The 20047-nt window shown below is 33.0% G+C and overlaps 4 protein-coding genes across 7 annotated transcripts; 2 read left to right on the top strand and 2 right to left on the bottom strand.

Annotated features, from left to right (window-relative positions):
• Nucleotides 1–3613: 3613 nt before the first annotated feature.
• Nucleotides 3614–7148, bottom strand: LOC132932199 (mucin-2-like). Of its 3 annotated transcripts, none has more exons than XM_060998461.1 (3): nt 6834–7148; nt 5702–5800; nt 3614–4836 (listed from the first exon to the last, which is right to left on the bottom strand). In XM_060998461.1, the coding sequence occupies exons 2-3, from the start codon at nt 5775–5777 to the stop codon at nt 3860–3862; spliced, it is 1053 nt and encodes a 350-aa protein (XP_060854444.1). In that variant the 5' UTR covers nt 5778–5800; nt 6834–7148; the 3' UTR covers nt 3614–3859. The 3 variants fall into 3 exon arrangements, with proteins under 3 accessions (XP_060854444.1, XP_060854442.1, XP_060854443.1); XM_060998459.1 differs by having other exon boundaries at nt 6791–7148; XM_060998460.1 differs by lacking the exon at nt 5702–5800 and having other exon boundaries at nt 6791–7148.
• Nucleotides 7149–11519: 4371 nt separating this feature from the next.
• LOC132927449 (proteoglycan 4-like) lies at nt 11520–13438 on the top strand. Its single transcript, XM_060991988.1, has 2 exons — nt 11520–11631; nt 12495–13438. The coding sequence occupies exons 1-2, from the start codon at nt 11520–11522 to the stop codon at nt 13436–13438; spliced, it is 1056 nt and encodes a 351-aa protein (XP_060847971.1).
• Nucleotides 13439–15180: 1742 nt separating this feature from the next.
• Nucleotides 15181–16381, top strand: LOC132917391 (uncharacterized). 2 transcript variants are annotated; one of them, XM_060978108.1, is made up of 4 exons: nt 15181–15608; nt 15683–15758; nt 15868–15969; nt 16045–16381. In XM_060978108.1, exons 1-4 carry the CDS (start codon nt 15537–15539, stop codon nt 16269–16271), a joined length of 477 nt encoding a protein of 158 aa, XP_060834091.1. In that variant the 5' UTR covers nt 15181–15536; the 3' UTR covers nt 16272–16381. The 2 variants fall into 2 exon arrangements, with proteins under 2 accessions (XP_060834091.1, XP_060834093.1); XM_060978110.1 differs by having other exon boundaries at nt 15187–15608; nt 15877–15969.
• Nucleotides 16379–18276, bottom strand: LOC132917390 (sin3 histone deacetylase corepressor complex component SDS3). Its single transcript, XM_060978107.1, has 8 exons — nt 17977–18276; nt 17870–17915; nt 17673–17786; nt 17421–17605; nt 17096–17359; nt 16905–17040; nt 16763–16847; nt 16379–16674 (listed from the first exon to the last, which is right to left on the bottom strand). Exons 1-8 carry the CDS (start codon nt 18080–18082, stop codon nt 16576–16578), a joined length of 1035 nt encoding a protein of 344 aa, XP_060834090.1. The 5' UTR covers nt 18083–18276; the 3' UTR covers nt 16379–16575.
• Between the last annotated feature and the right edge of the window lie 1771 nt (nt 18277–20047).

The raw sequence follows: 20047 nt of genomic DNA on the forward strand, positions 1-20047 counted from the left end.
TGTATTTTTCATGAACTGTACATCTTAGAACTATATTTAGTCAAGAAAGTATTTGGTCAAAATCTTGTATTGTTAGAAATGTATTTTTCCTAATGGGAATTATTTTCATGAACTTTAAACGTTTTAAATGGCAAGCACGTCACCAAGAGGGGGCCTTAAAAAAATCCTCCCTCTAGTAAAATCAGTGGCCTCAATGTGTTATTTATTATTCTGATGTTTATATAATATAGAAAATTATTAAATCGTAAAAAAAAATTTAAAAAAACAGTATATTAATATTATAAAAATAATAATATAATATATTTTTTTTTACAATATTACAAAAAAATTCAATTCTTAAATTGTATTTTATAAATTTTTATCTAAATAGAAGTAGAAAGTGACTTAAAAATAAGAATTTATATTGAAGATTTCCTAGCTACGTCGCTACGTGCCTTATGGGTACTGATATTCGTCATCTAATTTGGAATCCTTTAACGTAGTACAAATGATTCGGTTTAGTCATAAATGTTATAAATATTTTCAATTTTATATTTTAAATCAAGAATTAAATTTTGGAAAGTGATTATACTTATGTTTAATAGAAACAAAAATCAACACCTTTTGACGTTTACAGATTTAAAATCCAATGGAGCGATCCCAGGCACGTAAATAGGTGCTTATTATGAGGGGGGGAGGATTCACTTTTTCAGAATAGCTGAGGCTTAAAAAATATTTTTTATTAATTATTAGATTCTATAATAAGAATTATACGATCTTTGGGGAGGACGGTGATCGCTCTGATAAATTGTTAAATTTGAATTCAGTAATAGGATATCACTGTATACAAAAAACGATTCTGAGCTGAGGACTGTTGCGGAAAAATGATTTTTGTTCTTGAATAAATTCAAAAAATTACCTATACCTACCTATATTAAATGTTAGATTAAAATCGATTATAATTTAACCTTATTTTCATATCGTTCGATCATTAATACAAAAATACCTATTATGATGGGCACGTATGTCGTATACAGGAGGGTTTGAGGGTTCAAATCTCCTCCGAAATGCTTTCAAAAAATATTTATTTTTCGACATAGCTATGTAAAATACTATTCGAATTTGTATTATTAATTATATTGTGTAACTACTAACTGTGTAAGATACTAAGATCTGATTTGGCATATTGACATTCATGTTTCACATGACACATGACATATATATTTAGATACAATCCTTCAATCTTATACCTATATCCTTGGACCTTGTTGTATATATAAATTACTCGCGTTTAATGTATATAGGTAGTAGGTACGATGTTTCAATTATATCTTGAAATAATACGTTATACGAATTAAGTATTTATAGCGGGTGCAGGTTGATACATCGACTATGGACATGTTTATATAACTCTATATACAAATAAACCATTTGGTTAGCTCCTCCAATCCCCCCAAGTGAAAAATACAAACAAATGATTCTGAAGCGATTTATTTTGATTCAAAACGAATATATTTTTCGAAAAAACTTCAAATTAACTTTCTCTTTAAATAAAATTTTAATATTTAATAAAAATTTTTACTTCAATTTTTAACGCAACTTCAATAAATATTGTTAAATGATTTGATTATGTAGATATAGTTATGTATTTTTTTTTTGGTAGTTGTGAATATAACAGTTGGACATTTAACGTGGAGTAATAAAATAAGGGGCTCCAGAAAATTCTAACAATGACCTAATGTTCAACAAGTCTATTTGAAAATTGTTGGATATATTTATTATGTTTATTTAACTGTTTATTTCATTTTTTTGGATTACTTACAAAAAATATAAAAAAATTCTTAGGCAGTACCTATTATTATACTGCTTAAATTAAAAAATGTAATCATATTATATATTAAGTAGCAGCTAGTTCTAGTTTTTTAACAAGTTATTCATAACTATATTAGGTTGGAAGCTCTTACCTCATGTATAATTTCTTAAATTTATAAATTTAAAATATGTTAATTCTTGTTGTATTCGGTCTAACGCATCACACTTGTCGTATACCACGCATGTTTTTTACAGGTCATATGTGTGGTCTAGCACTACCACATAACTAAAGGGTAGGTAGTAGGTACAAATACAACACCGTCAACCATTCTCAATTTTTTGTCATATCCACCAGTGGCGCACACACACTATACGCATAGAAAGATTATGGGGAGGTTTAAAATTTCAAATAGCTTAAAAAATGCATGGTACAATCGGTACATCACCATCATTGCTGCCCTCGTATTTGGCGTTCCAATGATGGTGGCGTCTAAAAAACAAAAATTAGTGTACACTATGAATTGCTTACACGTAATATTATCGCAGTGTACGATAAAGATGGATAGGGTCGTGTCTTATGCGGATGGTGGTTGACGAACCGAAATCTATATTATAGGTACTCTTCGTGATCTCCGAATCCCGAACCATGAAGGGTTCATCGACCATCACGTCTGAAATAAAAACAATTTATTATATTTAAATGTATTAGATATATAGTTTATTATCTAAATAAATATATAAATCTAAAAAAAATGATTAGTTCAATACCAAATAATTTTAGCCAAAATATGCGTTTTATACGTTTAAATCATATATGAAAAAAAGTTACAGAATCCAATAATGAATGAACTTTTATAATGTATTGTTTAATTAAAATTTTAAATAACTATTAAGTATACAAAATGTATATTAAAGGAGTGTTGTTATAGTGGATGCAGACCCGAATTAAGGCATAAGCGGTGTAGGCTGCAGCAAACATAGCCACGGATTTAAGGGCACCACACACTAACCTGATATTATTTTTACTAAAATATCTGTAATATGAAATACCTAGTAAAAGTAAATTAAAGTTGGAATATCGAGCGGTATTGTACATCATTTTAGATACAATTATTTTTTATAATTTTGAATCCTATTTTTAACTTTAACATAAAGCTTATATTTAATAATAACTACGGGAATTAATTTTGAAAATTATTATCATCACTTAGCGTAATGTTATAACGTTATATATGTTATGTCTTAAGCATTTTGGAATATTTGTAAATTTAAAATATTCCTTTATTGTGCATTGATTATTGAATAGGTAGTACTTAATCGTCATTCGTCTTAATCTATCGTGAATAGTCTATTATTTCCCTATATCAGTGGTATTCAACTGTTTTGGACTCGTGACCCCCTTTTTTGGCTTAAATTTTTCGCGACCCATGTAAGCTTTGTAAAAAAGCTAAAATTGCTTACTGCTTTGCAGTAGTACCTACTATTAAAACTGGATACAATACAACATTTTTTAAACTGTATTTTCATTTATTAACTTTCTAAGTTTAATAATTAAAAAAAGAATTGTTTACCTTATGAATTTTATTTTTATTTTAAAAAGAAGACTAATCGCAACCAAATTTTAAAGCTTACGCGACCCAAAAATGGATCGCGAACAACCGGTTGGAGACCTGCACTGCCCTGTATTGCCTTTATATAAAACGTTATAATATTTTATATTTTAATATTATATTGCAGTAAAAATATTCTGGCTATTATCACCCATACTGGCCATTCGATTTTTAGAAAAAATTAAACCATATTAGATATGAAATATGAAACAGTGTATTTTACAATATAACAGGTTAAACAAAACTAGGTGCAACAATTTTCTTATGTGGTGCAACGGCTAGACAATAACATAATCGAGCTGACACACGTGTTGTATGCTATCATCGTATCAATCACAGAATAGTGACGGCGGTTGTCCGGCCGCTTCCGGTGGGTGTGTGGGCGGATCAGTGGCTGTCGTAGACAGTTTCCGGAGGGGGGTATTCCGGCTGGCTGTAGCGGTCGCGCTCCGGACTGTCTACCCATGTCGGGGAGGCGTCGTGGGGTCGGGGCTGGTGATTTGTAACACCGTGTCCACGTCGTCTGGGGGACCAACATCCATCATGTCACACAGCAGCTCCTTCTCCTCATCCGGTGATGTCTTCATATCGACCGGCATTGCTACCTCCGGTGTCTTGGCCTCGGGGACAGGCGTGTTGGTTGCCTCCAGCGACATTGGGTCTGGTGCCGGTTGGGTGGTTAAGGGTGCCGGTTTTTCCAGGCGGTACTGTTGGGAGGTGGTGGGATTGGCAGCCTTTTTCTGTCCCCGGTATTCCCGCATCCGAGACTGGTTCCAGCGTTGCCTCGAATTTTGTGGAGGCGCTGTTGTCGTCTGTTCTGCCGGTGTTGTTATTTGAGCACTTTTCTGGTCCACTTTCCTCGTTGCGGGCGGTGCGGGCAGTTTGAACGATTTTGGTCGTGGGACCAGTACTGCCATGAGTGGTTGGGGGGGTGGTCGGAGCAACGGTGTGGACTGTGGCATCGGGGGCGGTCGCGGTGTGCGAGCTGGCTGTACGGGCCGTCTTGGGCTCTGGGACCTGCCGGTTACCGCGATTATAGGACCCACGTTGGTCGACTTGCTATAGACCAACGCGTGGTCGTCCCACCCACGGGTGTAGGCTACCCACAGTACCGGGTCCCGGCGTAGCTCTGCCGTGGGCATCCGTCGCACCCGTGCCGCCGTAGTCGCGTGAGCGGCTGCCTCCGTAGTCGCACGAGCGGCTGCCTCCGTAGCCGCACGAGCGGCTGCCTCCGTAGTCGCACGAGCGGCTGTCTCCGTAGTCGCACGAGCGGCTGTCTCCGTAGTCGCACGAGCGGCTGTCTCCGTAGTCGCGTGAGAGGCTGCCTCCGCGTTCGCGGCCTGTAGTAACTTCTGACAGCGATCCAGCAGTTCCGCGGCTTGTTGTAGGGAGTTGATGGCCGTTGAGCGCTTGTCCACTATGTTGCTGTTGTTGGCTGTGTGCGGGCAATGATAAAGAAAAAAAATAACCAATAATTATTGTTACCTGCCGTTATCTGTTTGTGGTGTTGTTGGGGTGTGGGTGTGCTGTGGGTGTCGCGCGTTTAAGACATGACACGTGAAGTTTGCGCGGTTGTTGTTGATCCGTGAGGAACACGCCTTTCCCTACGCGTTTGTGTAGTCTTACCGGTCCCCACCATTTTGGTGCGAAACCGGCATAAAATTTGTTTCCCTATATATCTTTCTGGTAAATATCATCATACATAATGTACAGTAGAGCGTCGATATTCTGCATTAATTGTGACCGAGGAGGAGGGGGGTACGGATAATTTATTTATACAGATAATTAACTAAGCATTAAAAATAAAGTAAACTAATTTACTGTGTGTATAACGTACCTATAATATGATAGATAGGCCATTAAAGATAATAAAATAATCTTGCATTTCATAATATATACACGATAAAATGAACATAAAAAATGATAAAACTGAATTAAATTAAACGAAAAATAAAATTGTACAAACATTTTTTGAGGTGGATAATTGACGGACCGGATAATTGATGTGTGGTTAATCGATTCGATCCTCTACTATAATTTTATTAGTACCACTATCATTGGAATTTATGACTTAATTGAAAACTCTGATGGTTAAAAATACCGCTGGACCCAAAAGTTTTTTATCACCCTAAGTGTACATGTGAAACTATGATAAAATACTAATTTTATGCCAACGGTAGAAACTTACAGAGGTTAAAAAGATTTTTGCATATTTTTATAAACCATTTCCTACATTTTTTTAATAAAATATTCGAATTAAACTCCGATATTACTAATATACTTTAATAAATATTATTTACCAGATATTTTTTCATTATCTTTTCTTTCTGGTTCTTTCATCTTGCGATCGGAAAACAATTTCTTTTTTGCAGCCATTAGATATGGCCATGCCAGATAACCTAATGTTAGCATGATTTACGATTTCAGAAAATATAAGGAAATATATATCAATAATAATTATGCTACCAATAATAATTATTTACTAAACTTTTGTCAACTGTTGACCTGGCTATTTATAGGCAACGCGTACATTATTTAATTTCAATTATCGAATGGCCAGCATAAGTGATAATAGCCAGAAATTATTACTACAATTAAAAAAAAATATAAAAAACTATTATAGTTTTTATGAATTATAATAATCATTAAAAAATAAATAATGGATTGGACGGACGAAGAATGTCTACTTCTTATTGAAATGTTTAAAGCCAGACCAATTCTATGGGATCCGACCAATAATCAATGCAAGATGGCAAAAAAAAATTGATTATTGGATGGAAATAAGTAAAGAGATGAAGAAAAGTGTAAATGAAATTAAGAGGAAGATGGAAAGTTTACAATCGTCATATAGAAGGGAACGTCGCCTTGAAGTAAGCACAAGACGTTCTGGCGCTGGAGCCGATGAAGTGTTTCATTCCAAAAATTACCAAAAATTAAAATTTTGCAAACACTAAAATAAAAATTAACGATATCGTAATGTGTACAACGTTTCGAACAGATTCGTATGTCATTCAACGGCATCGCAGCCACCGAATAATCGGATCAGAATCGAATCGCACGCGTTGTCAGATCATTACAGTGGCACACGAGACGGGTAGCTCAAACGAGAGCGATACACCCGTAACGCGGAACTCTGACGAGTCACTGGAACTGTGCCATCTGCTCACTAGATCCGACGTACGCGCGAATCGTCATTTCTGCGGAACGTACCAGCCGTAGCTCTGCGCATGTCGTCAATGACGATACGCACAGGGAAACGGGGTTTTACGAATATACGTTCTGTTTGGAAACATACTTGAACACTTACGAATAACGTATTCCTACGAGTGATTGTTTATGGCATAATAAGGGAACAAAAAAAAAAAAAAATGAAATATGATAATATGTACTAACGCAATACGCCAAACACTGCTCGAAAGGTGTCAGACTTACATATAGGCCGCGGAACAAGGCCGAGGTCGAATCCTGTTTGTGCATATCAGAATTGAGCTTAGGAAATGTTAGAGCTGCGAATAATAGATATGAATATAATCACTGTTTAATAATACGAGTAAAGGCAGTATAATGTGCAGGCTAAAAGTCAAAAAATATTTGGCAAAAAATAAAGACTCCAGATGCCTTTCCTAGTCGCGCAAGTCTGCCCGGGGTGGGTCTTGCTACGACGGAGGAAAGACAGTGAATGTGAATGCTAGTCTTTTCGCAGGGCCTTTTATACCCGGTTCATTAGCGATAAGCGATAACACAGGACCGGTCTTGTGTTTTGTAAAAGATAACGAGAAACCGCCGAAACCCCAATAGTGCAATAGCCGATAATCGCACAATTTAAATAAAAGTTATTATAAGAATAATATAATTATAATAATAAAAAAATAGTAATAACAACAATAAGATTAGAATTAAGAAACATGACAATCAAAACAATAATCTGTGACCTTCTCCTTTTTTTTAATTTACATTAATTCATAATTATTCAAATATTATAACATTCATATTCCATAAAAACAGCCAAATATCATATTTTTTTAACACTGATGAGTATGAAATATATAATTATTTTCTCTTTAGAATAAAACCATCAAGCTCTCTCACATATTATTATTTATTATTAGTGATTGATTCATTTTTCTATCACTAATTAGAATATTGTTCAAATTTCTCTAAAACACTTCCTAATTCACTTACAAAATAAATTCAATAGATTAATATCGTACAATGCAAATTTTATTAAAACAACACAAGTAAAAAAGTATAGTATTGTCATTTATGAAATCCACCTATGTGTATACTTAAACAAATACAATACTTTAAACAATAGTAGGATGTAGGAAATATAGTTACCACTAGTGAGCATACCTCCTTTCCAAACACTATTAGAGCCTATTACTTTTTTAATTTTTAATTTTTATACATACAGTGGTTGCCGCTTAATGTAATCACTTTGGTAAGGGAGATAATTGATAATATAATCCGATTGATAACACTAAACGAAAGTTGATAAAAAATAAAACATACTTTGAATAAAAAAAAATTATGTAATGTATCAAATTTAATACACACACAGTTACTAACAAAAATTATTATTTATAAATAATTATAATTTATTACTATTTAAATTTTAAAGTTTATAGGTAAATGTACAAAATTTAAAATTGTTAAAAAATGTTTTTTGAAAAAAATGTATTGATGTCTATTTTTTTTTCGTATCGTTAAAAGATCATTAATAAAATGTTCATGTATATAATTTAATTCAAAATTTGACGAGTTGTGTTGCATTCCTATTCGTAATACTCGTGGGGTCTCTCATTTTTCAAAAGAACTTGGACGTTTTTCAGTAGGTATACGTTATTATTGCTAGCACAATTTCTTCAAGTTTATATGTTTGTAAAAAAGCATGTAAAATATCTTCTTCGATAAAATTTGATGTGATAAGTATATTTTCTCCATTTTCAACCAATTTTTAAAATCTAAGTCTATTTCTTCATATTCTTCTTCTTTCTCCTACTCGATACTTTCTGCAACACCTCCATATTTAAAACAATTTCTCGTACATAATGTTGATTTTATGACCTCAAACTGATAATATTATGCGGCGTATTGATTATAATAACCGACATAATTTACACATATAAGTATACATGCGGCCCGTACTTATAGTTTTAGATAACAATAAACGATTGATAACATTAACCGTGATTAGGTACAATATGCGGCGACCACTGTATTTGTATATCTTATTTCTAGTACAATTTTTAAATAGCTCTCAAATTATTTTGATTATTATTGATGGTTTTCATTTGACAGTAAAAAAAAAAATCTATCACAATTTATTTTAGTTTCTAAGCTTAGTAAATTGAAATAGATAATAGACAAATATACAGTTCAACATTCCACAATACATTTTGATAGTTTAATTTCACAGATCATCGGTCACGATCACTTCGATGTCCTATATTAGCGTTATTAACTAAAATATTTACTGCAGAATTGGCTTTAATTTATCAACACTAATAAGTAATACGTAATACGTTAAGTAATACGTTTTAAAATGTAAATATGATTTTAAAATAATAAAAAAAGGATCAAATGACGTGACACCCAAATTATGCTAAGCCAAATCAGTCAAAATGATAATTAAATAATTTAAATGTTAATTATATATAAACCTATGTGTACAAAATCCAAATAATGCTCTAAAAATACTTCGCTTCGTATATTTATGATTAAAATTAAATATTATGACTAAATAACTATTTTAAAAAATTTAAAAAAAAAATTAACCAAAATTACATTATAATAATATCAATGATTATTATCTGTATACAGTTCTTATGGCCAATGCATTCGAATCAGTTCAGTTCAGTGGTGTTATTAAAATGCATATCTTGAGCGCCGTGAGGAAATAACAATGGACCACCCGTTTTATGAATGGTTTCACCTTGCACTAGTAGAATTAGAGTACTCACAAAATATATTATGACATGTAAGAGCTGTGGTTTTTAAGAGACGGAATCAAGTCAAATCTCAAGATGCATAGATACTTATCATATTTAAACGCATATCGTCTTGTTCAAATATATCTGACAGTTCCTGTACCTATATACTTTGAAAAACCGTTTCGATCGGTGACTTCATTGGTATTAAAATTTACAAACGGCGTTTGTTGCCGACAGACTATAACACAGTTGTAGTTGTATCGAGTAAACGGAAAACGACGAGATTTTGATTAATTAAAAAAAAATGTGCCGAATCACTAATAGTGGTCAAAAATAATAAAATACCAATTTAAAAAATGAACCTTTCGTTCAAAATTTGGCTTTCCCAACGATATGATACAAATTTATGTTTAATATAGATAGGGAGGGGGGTCGCGAAGTGATTGAGCATACTTTATACCTTTTTTGGGTCGCGAGACTAAAAATAAAATCAGCACACGTTTACTGTCCAATTCCGTGACATATTCGACTTGATGTATCTTTAATAAAATAATATAAGTATATTAAAGAATGGCAAATTGTCCACTAAGAGATTCTTTTGAAATAAAAACTATTACATCACGGGATACTTACTGGAATAAATTATTTTTCTTTAATATAGTCGAACATAATAATATTTAGTCCAACCCACTTTAAACTGAACTGCTGCGGAAAAAACAATTTTTTTCATTCAAAAATATATGTGTTATATCGATGTTGTTTATTTCAAAATAATGAATTTTCGTGCTTTTTTCAATACAGAGTGAAAATATAGAAAATATTGTTGTATGTAGTATTTTTATGTTAAAATAATCATTTTTTTTGTTTTATTTACACGATTTTCTGAATATTATAATTATTGTTTGAGGCTAAGAAGTATTAGGATTTAACTCGCTTAAAATGTATGTTTCGATGCAAAGTCTTCTGGATATCGTATATACCTAAAATGTTATCATAAACAAGTATTTAAAATTTTATGATGATAAAATATGTCTTAGACATGGTGAAGGTACAACAAGATGATAGAAAAAGTAATTCCCGGCGTAGATTAAAATTTCAGATCAAATTTCTTAGAAATTGTAAATACAGTAGCTATTATAAGCACGACTTGAAAATTAGGGAATAAAAAAATATTTAAATAAAAACAATATAGGTATATGGAATACAGGTATATTGGTACATAAAAAATAAATAATTACATAACAAATATTATTGTTATTGTATATGACAGGCATATGACAAGACGACGAAACAATAAACGTGTATGATTGGAGGGGGATACCCTAATTTGGTGTTAAAAGTTCACCAGGGCACAATCCTTCCGATCGGTCTTGCGGTCCGCTTGGGTTCGTGACGTGTCTACCGTGACTGCGTGCGAGGCCCGAACGCCTCGGTCGCTGGAGCTTACGGCTCCGCGCGTCCTGGGCGTCCGAGCGCCCACACCACCATCAGAGGGTTGACCACGTCACGAAGACCCGCGAGCTCGCGACGACCGCGAACCCGTTTTTCTGCCAGTAGGTTTAGAAAAATAATTATACATTTATAACTTTTAATAACTTTTAAATTAAAAGTACTTACATCAATGGTATCTTTAGTTTCTCGTGGCGAAAATTTGTCGTTCAAAACCTGCATCGCTTTAAAAGCAAACCACTTCATCGGCTCCAGCGCCAGAAAATCTTGTGCTTACTTCAAGGCGACGTTCCCTTCTATATGACGATTGTAAACTTTCCATCTTCCTCTTAATTTCATTTACACTTTTCTTCATCTCTTTACTTATTTCCATCCAATAATCAATTTTTTTTTGCCATCTTGCATTGATTATTGGTCGGATCCCATAGAATTGGTCTGGCTTTAAACATTTCAATAAGAAGTAGACATTCTTCGTCCGTCCAATCCATTATTTATTTTTTAATGATTATTATAATTCATAAAAACTATAATAGTTTTTTATATTTTTTTTTTAATTGTAGTAATAATTTCTGGCTATTATCACTTATGCTGGCCATTCGATAATTGAAATTAAATAATGTACGCGTTGCCTATAAATAGCCAGGTCAACAGTTGACAAAAGTTTAGTAAATAATTATTATTGGTAGCATAATTATTATTGATATATATTTCCTTATATTTTCTGAAATCGTAAATCATGCTAACATTAGGTTATCTGGCATGGCCATATCTAATGGCTGCAAAAAAGAAATTGTTTTCCGATCGCAAGATGAAAGAACCAAAAAGAAAAGATAATGAAAAAATATCTGGTAAATAATATTTATTAAAGTATATTAGTAATATCGGAGTTTAATTCGAATATTTTATTAAAAAAATGTAGGAAATGGTTTATAAAAATATGCAAAAATCTTTTTAACCTCTGTAAGTTTCTACCGTTGGCATAAAATTAGTATTTTATCATAGTTTCACATGTACACTTAGGGTGATAAAAAACTTTTGGGTCCAGCGGTATTTTTAACCATCAGAGTTTTCAATTAAGTCATAAATTCCAATGATAGTGGTACTAATAAAATTATAGTAGAGGATCGAATCGATTAACCGCACATCAATTATCCGGTCCGTCAATTATCCACCTCAAAAAATGTTTGTACAATTTTATTTTTCGTTTAATTTAATTCAGTTTTATCATTTTTTATGTTCATTTTATCGTGTATATATTATGAAATGCAAGATTATTTTATTATCTTTAATGGCCTATCTATCATATTATAGGTACGTTATACACACAGTAAATTAGTTTACTTTATTTTTAATTCTTAGTTAATTATCTGTATAAATAAATTATCCGTACCCCCTCCTCCTCGGTCACAATTAATGCAGAATATCGACGCTCTACTGTACATTATGTATGATGATATTTACCAGAAAGATATATAGGGAAACAAATTTTATGCCGGTTTCGCACCAAAATGGTGGGGACCGGTAAGACTACACAAACGCGTAGGGAAAGGCGTGTTCCTCACGGATCAACAACCACCGCGCAAACTTCACGTGTCATGTCTTAAACGCGCGACACCCACAGCACACCCACACCCCAACAACACCACAAACAGATAACGGCAGGTAACAATAATTATTGGTTATTTTTTTCTTTATCATTGCCCGCACACAGCCAACAACAGCAACATAGTAGACAAGCGCTCAACAGCCATCAACTCCCTACAACAAGCCGCGGAACTGCTGGATCGCTGTCAGAAGTTACTACAGGCCGCGAACGCGGAGGCAGCCTCTCACGCGACTACGGAGACAGCCGCTCGTGCGACTACGGAGGCAGCCGCTCGTGCGACTACGGAGGCAGCCGCTCGTGCGACTACGGAGGCAGCCGCTCGTGCGACTACGGAGGCAGCCGCTCGTGCGACTACGGCGGCACGGGTGCGACGGATGCCTACGGCAGAGCTACGCCGGGACCCGGTACTGTGGGTAGCCTACACCCGCGGGTGGGACGACCACGCGTTGGTCTATAGCAAGTCGACCAACGTGGGTCCGAAAACCGCGGTAACCGGCAGGTCCCAGAGCCCAAGACGGCCCGTACAGCCAGCTCGCACACCGCGACCGCCCCCCATGCCACAGTCCACACCGTTGCTCCGACCACCCCCCCAACCACTCATGGCAGTACTGGTCCCACGACCAAAATCGTTCAAACCGCCCGCAACGAGGAAAGTGGACCAGCAAAGTGCTCAAATAACAACACCGGCAGAACAGACGACAACAGCGCCTCCACAAAATTCGAGGCAACGCTGGAACCAGTCTCGGATGCGGGAATACCGGGGACAGAAAAAGGCTGCCAATCCCACCACCTCCCAACAGTACCGCCTGGAAAAACCGGCACCCTTAACCACCCAACCGGCACCAGACCCAATGTCGCTGGAGGCAACCAACACGCCTGTCCCCGAGGCCAAGACACCGGAGGTAGCAATGCCGGTCGATATGAAGACATCACCGGATGAGGAGAAGGAGCTGCTGTGTGACATGATGGATGTTGGTCCCCCAGACGACGTGGACACGGTGTTACAAATCACCAGCCCCGACCCCACGACGCCTCCCCGACATGGGTAGACAGTCCGGAGCGCGACCGCTACAGCCAGCCGGAATACCCCCCTCCGGAAACTGTCTACGACAGCCACTGATCCGCCCACACACCCACCGGAAGCGGCCGGACAACCGCCGTCACTATTCTGTGATTGATACGATGATAGCATACAACACGTGTGTCAGCTCGATTATATTATTGTCTAGCCGTTGCACCACATAAGAAAATTGTTGCACCTATTTTTGTTTAACCTGTTATATTGTAAAATACACTGTTTCATACTTCATATCTAATATGTTTTAATTTTTTCTACTTTAGATAATCCTGACATTACTATACGAATACTGCGATACGATTTTGCCCCATTTACTTTAATAACCCGCTTTCTTGGATCTAATTTGTACTTTAAAGAGTTCAATATTTTTACTTTATTACGGTATTAATTATTAATAGGAAGATAAAAAAAAAATAAAATTTCGAATAATATACATTTGTATAATATTATAGTATACATTTATATTATTATTATAATAATTAAATACTACATTATTAAAAATTTAAAAAATGTATGTATAGATATCAACCTACTGTAATACTAAAAGTAAAATAAATGTCTGAAACCCAATTACAGATCGAGTGCTGTGTAAAATACATTTTAAAAACTGACGACATCTTAAGAACCAACATGATGGGTTTCAGGCCTAAGTCAATTTCCGGTAAGTGAATATTAATGTAATATTTAATAATTTATAAAGTTTCAACTATACCTAGATTATAAACTATAATAGTGATTCATGGGTTTATTTTAGTATTTCTAAATAATGTAACTACATCGTCTACATCAGATATTATAGTAGTTATGCAGTATTTTGATTTTACTTTAAAAAAAATAATAATAACAATAACTATGTAAATGTATTTTTTACATTGAATAAACAGCATTATGCTATAGCTTTAGACATGGATAAAAGAGAATCAGTGTATCAGTCAATACTCAATACTGTATACAAGTATGTTAATTCATTTTCTAATTTCACAAAGTAACGATAGAAATGATTAAAATCAAAAGTTAAAATGCCATAAAAATGTCTGTTATTTAGAGTGTCCGGTATTTAGTGGTTTTCCTGTATAGAAAAGTAGTGAAAATGTCCCCATTCCCCAAGAAATGTCCGATATTTAGAGTTGTCCGTTAAAGGATGTTTTACTGTATATTAAAAATATTAAATAAGTTTTTAATCAACAAAATAAAACTAAAATATTGGACGTGGCCGCCGCAATGCCACTGGTCGATGCCGCATGTCCGAATAATATTTATTAGATAGGTACCTAAGAATATTTTTATTTAATTATATGTATATTGCAAAATAAACTTTTATATTTTATATTTATACAATTTGCTTTTGAATAATTCTCTACGTCATATTGCATAGGATGTATCTCACATTCTCATTATTTTATGCTTAAATTAATATTTAATAATTATTATTTAATCTTAAATAAATTTGGGAGTGGTAAAATATATTTGAAGGGGCTAATTCCCCTCGTACAATGCACTCGTACCTATGCGAAATATTCACAGAACGAGAACAATATATATATAATATTATAATATATAATGTATTATTAATTCATTATGTTTTGTCTTCATAAAACATAAAAAGAATCATAGATAAACGAGTAAATCATGAATAATATCATATTATGATAGTTAATGATAAAAAAAAAAAACAATGATATTGTTATCAGTATTTTTGTTGTTATTAGCATGATCTGAGATATATCCAGATTTATAAAATATAATACATAGAATAAACTATTATATTATATTATATTATATTATTTTATATAATATCTCAAATAGTGGCGTTTTCAAAATAGTTGGAAACACTATCGGTTATAGGGGATAGGCCTTTGTTTAACCTGTATGTCTTAAATCGCGGTTAATGGTTATTGGTAAAAAATAAATAAATCTTTACAGATTATAAAATATATTCTATATAATACGCTGTATACAGTATACACTCTACATTAAAACTACTGTATAAATGTTAACTTTTTAAATCTTATAACATAGTTAATACGTAATACTATTTTAAAGATTTCTTACCAAATACTCCAAACAATATGTCGGATAAAGCGATGCTCGTTTTGGGAGAAGCTCCGGAATCCGATGATGAAGAGTTTCAACACGCTGAGGTAAGACCTACAATACAGTGTTATTGTTATGTTTAAAACACACATTGTCATTGAAAAATAATGATTAATTTCAGAATTCAAGAAGTGGAATAGCCGAGAGTGATCATGCAGAGTTTGAAGCCGATTCTAATTATCGGACAAGCAATTCAAGTAAGTCAAAGCAGTTGTTTATGCGATCTATCACTTTTGAATATTCACTAGTTGTCTAAATAGTTATATTAATTGTATCATACACCAACAAATTTCTCATTAATGATAGTTTTTATAGAAAATAGAAAAAGACAAGTGGGAAGAGAAAGTTTTGCTGGCCGCTCTGACAATTTCAAAATGTCTGAAGACACTTTATTGCATAGAAAATTAAGTAAGTATCTGTGGCAGTGTTGCTGATAAATGTCCATCATAATTCATGATTATTTGTTTAATTGAATTTGTTCAGAAGAGAAAAATATGCAGTTTTATTCAAATCTGACGACATTTAACAAGGAAATGTATGTAAATGCTATGAATAAAATGAATGAAACAAACCAACAGTTGGTCAAAGCTCAAGTATTACTACAAGATTCTGTGACTAATTGGAAGTATATTGAACAAAATTTATCACACATCAAACGGAAGTTGAATGATATACTGGCTGAGGAGTATATTCCTAAAATTATTATTTAATGCATTTTTTTCAGTTATTACATGTTATAATTGTTATTCTATATTTCTATACAGAAAAAAAATGTATTCTACTATATTTTTATACTATAAACGATGATTTAAAATAATTACATTTTGAAAACCTTGATTTAATCATAGGAAATGTAACATTATTATAGGATACAAATTATAATTTTTATACATACCATTAATAATAAAAAATAAAAAAATAAACAAAATGATACATTTTGAAATAAAAATACATGCATAAATATATATAAATATATACATAGAACATAACATCTGAATAAATATAAGTAGTTGTTTAAACAGCAGCTCGACGTTTGATTGACATTTTACCTTTTGATAGGTAAGACAGGTTAATACGAAATTTACTGTTGTCTGATGTTTTCTTTACCCAAATCTGAAATAAAGAAAATATTAAGTATTTTTAATTATGCTATTTTTCAGAATACAGAATATAAACTGTCATCATAATTTTAATGACTTACAGTTTCGTTGCCAATGGCAGATATAACAGCTGGGAATTTTGCCATTTGTCTTCCTTCGACAAAAACAGGTTGTCCTCGATGATACCTAAAATTAAAATAATTCATATCTAAGGAAACAATTACACAATTAAATTATTCATACCATCTCTTTTCAAATAGTAGTTTTCCATCCTCAATTCGCGTATCTGGTATGGCTGATGATCCCTCAGTGTCTGAATTCTGACATTTTTTAGGACTCATATTACCTGCAGTTGAGGAACTTGTACTTGGAAGAAACCCTAAAAAGTAATTTAAAATAAATACCATCGCTATTTAATTGTAAATTTTACCTACCGGGTTTCCTAATAGATGAAGAATTAACTGTATCACGTGTTTTTACTGTAGGAGTTGTTGTGGTAGAAGTAGACGGTATTGAAGCCAAAGACTCTTGAATAAGCTTAACATCATGTTCAATTTCATGATCTTGCAACAAATAATAAATATTTGATACTGGTGGTGGCTTGCGGCGTTTTTCTTGAGGTGCTGGCACTACTGGATCATTTGGTCTTCTTCTCAGTTTCCTTGTCATAGCAGGTTTTTGATCTGACAAATCTGGAGCTGGAAACCACCCGATTAGTATAAAAGGATGAAGTATACTATATACACATGTTTTACATACAAAGTTCCACATTTAAATTTTCATGTTCTATAGCTTTTTTCCTCTCATTTAATTCTGATATCAGAGTTTCAGTGAGTTCAGAATTACGATCTTCAAACTCTTTGTGAGCTAGACGTCGTTCTCTAATAAATTCTCTTTCAATAGCTTCAAGCAAGCAGTCACGCCACAAATTGTTCATCATTAGTCTATTGGAATATACATTGAATGATTATACTGGTATGATAACATTGAGAAAAACAAATATTAACTCACTCATTTTTATGTTGGGCATCTAATTTTTTCAATTGTTTTACATATTCCACGTGCGTCCCATCACGCAACTGTTGTAATTGCTTTTGGATACTGGCCAATTTGTCTTGATAAACTCTAAAATAGTTTAAAAAAAAATCAAACATAAATTGAATTTAATCATTAATACAGTTAAAATGCGCAAAAATTAGCTAACTTACTGCTCTTGTATTTCAGTGTGTTTCTCACGGTTTTCTTTGCCTTCGTCTGGAAAACAGAAACTTATGGCATTAATGTGTTTGTTTATTTTTTATAAATTAGTTCATACCTTCGGAGTCAGTTAAGTCTTTGTTTTCGATTTTTACACTGTTGTTGTCGTCGTCGTCCATTGAGAATGTCGAAGATGGCGACATGTTACTGCCGTGGAAAGACATTGTTTGTCAATAACAAACAGCTTCAACCCACACTCGTCCACGAAATTGATTCAACAACGTGAAAAAATAAAATTACAACAAATAATAATGGAACGCTTCGAGACTATAGCAAGCCAACTAAAAACTGTAAGAGACAAGAGCCTAAACCGTAAGGAAAAAATATTTTAATACTATTATTTTTTTTAATAATAATAAATAATAACAGATAATGAATATCAGCTATTATCAGTTTAATACGATCGATACAACAACGGTTGCTTATGTTGTTATCATTATGACTGTACTTATCACTGATAATGCTCAATACAGTTAGTACGCACCGGTTTTGAGAACGTTTTAATTTTTTTGCTGTCTATTCATATAAATAAGATTAAATCACAGATACCTGTATAGAATAAACTTATTATTTGTGTCTGTAGATTAAATTCTTCTATAGACCTACAAAGAAAATAATAATGTATTATAATATGTGATATTATTTAATTTATGGTGGCTATAATCTACCTATTATCTATACTAGACTATTCACATTTCGTGTTTTCCTTGCTGTAAATTAAATTTAAAATTCTACTTAATTTAAGAACCGAAAACGTATGGTTATTAGTTATAAATTTATCAAAACAAAAACCCTCCGTCTAACTACGTGTAAAAATTAGCTAAGTAAAAAAAAGAAGAAAAAAAATCAAAAAAAAAAACATTGTATAACCAAAACATTTTTCACATAAAACCAGTAATTTCAAAGCACTATAAAGATGTGATATCATAAATAAATGCTAAGTAAACTGAATTTAAGTATATTTAGTCTGTTTTGATAATTTATTTACTTGGCGATGAAATTTTTTACTTCATACGATACAATATAAGAACCGTGGCGCTGGATGAATAATTAGACAATAAGACATTATAAATTAAAAATATTACAGTGAACATTTCTATACTAATCAAAATAATACTCTACAACCAATAATAACACTGTGTACTCTATATTAATACTAATATTTCCTCGCCAAGTAAATAAATTATCGAAACAGACTAAATATACTTAAATTCAGTTTACTTAGCATTTATTTATGATATCACATCTTTATAGTGCTTTGAAATTACTGGTTTTATGTGAAAAATGTTTTGGTTATACAATGTTTTTTTTTTTGATTTTTTTTCTTCTTTTTTTTACTTAGCTAATTTTTACACGTAGTTAGACGGAGGGTTTTTGTTTTGATATCACCAATTTTTATCATTTATACCTCAATACACTTTTATTAATTTTGCTTCTCGAGGATTAGCATATAAATGTCTTTGCCACCTCTAGGCCATCTTTCTTTTTAGAAGTGAGATCATTACATCTGAACCAAAGATTTGATTTTTTTATTAAACTTGTATAATGACCATGATGTAATGATTCCCCGTGATGACAAATCGCAGAACATATACTATACGTTTTTTCATCAACTTTTAAAGATGTTGTTGACAAAGATATTAATGATACATTATGCATTTTTTTTTTTTTAATTTATATTTTAATTTGCAAGTCCAGTGTGTCGTACGCGAGGTACGAAAATAATTTAATACGGACTATTTTAACAGCAATGATTGCCAATAATAATACGTAGTACGTAGTAATAGGTACTAAACGGTTTATAAATTATTGGTCAGTTATACGCGAGGTGCGAACACAGTTTAAAACGGAATATACCGGACAAGTCCAGCGTGAGCCGTACGCGCAGTGCGAATACTGCGAACACAGTTTAACTGTGACAACTGACAGCTCTATGTCTACAGTGTAACGTTTAGGGTAATTAAATAATGACCAATAACGACACGTAACATAAAAAGCATGTACAGCGTAAGTCCAGCGTCAATAACTAAAAGCTATGAGACAAATAGACAACATGTACTATGCACGTATTTTAAATGGTTTAATATTAGATAAGACAGACTAGACAACACGCTATGAGCAGCAATGCA

Source organism: Rhopalosiphum padi, chromosome 1 (assembly GCF_020882245.1).
Source record: "Rhopalosiphum padi isolate XX-2018 chromosome 1, ASM2088224v1, whole genome shotgun sequence".
Classification (NCBI taxonomy): domain Eukaryota; kingdom Metazoa; phylum Arthropoda; class Insecta; order Hemiptera; family Aphididae; genus Rhopalosiphum; species Rhopalosiphum padi.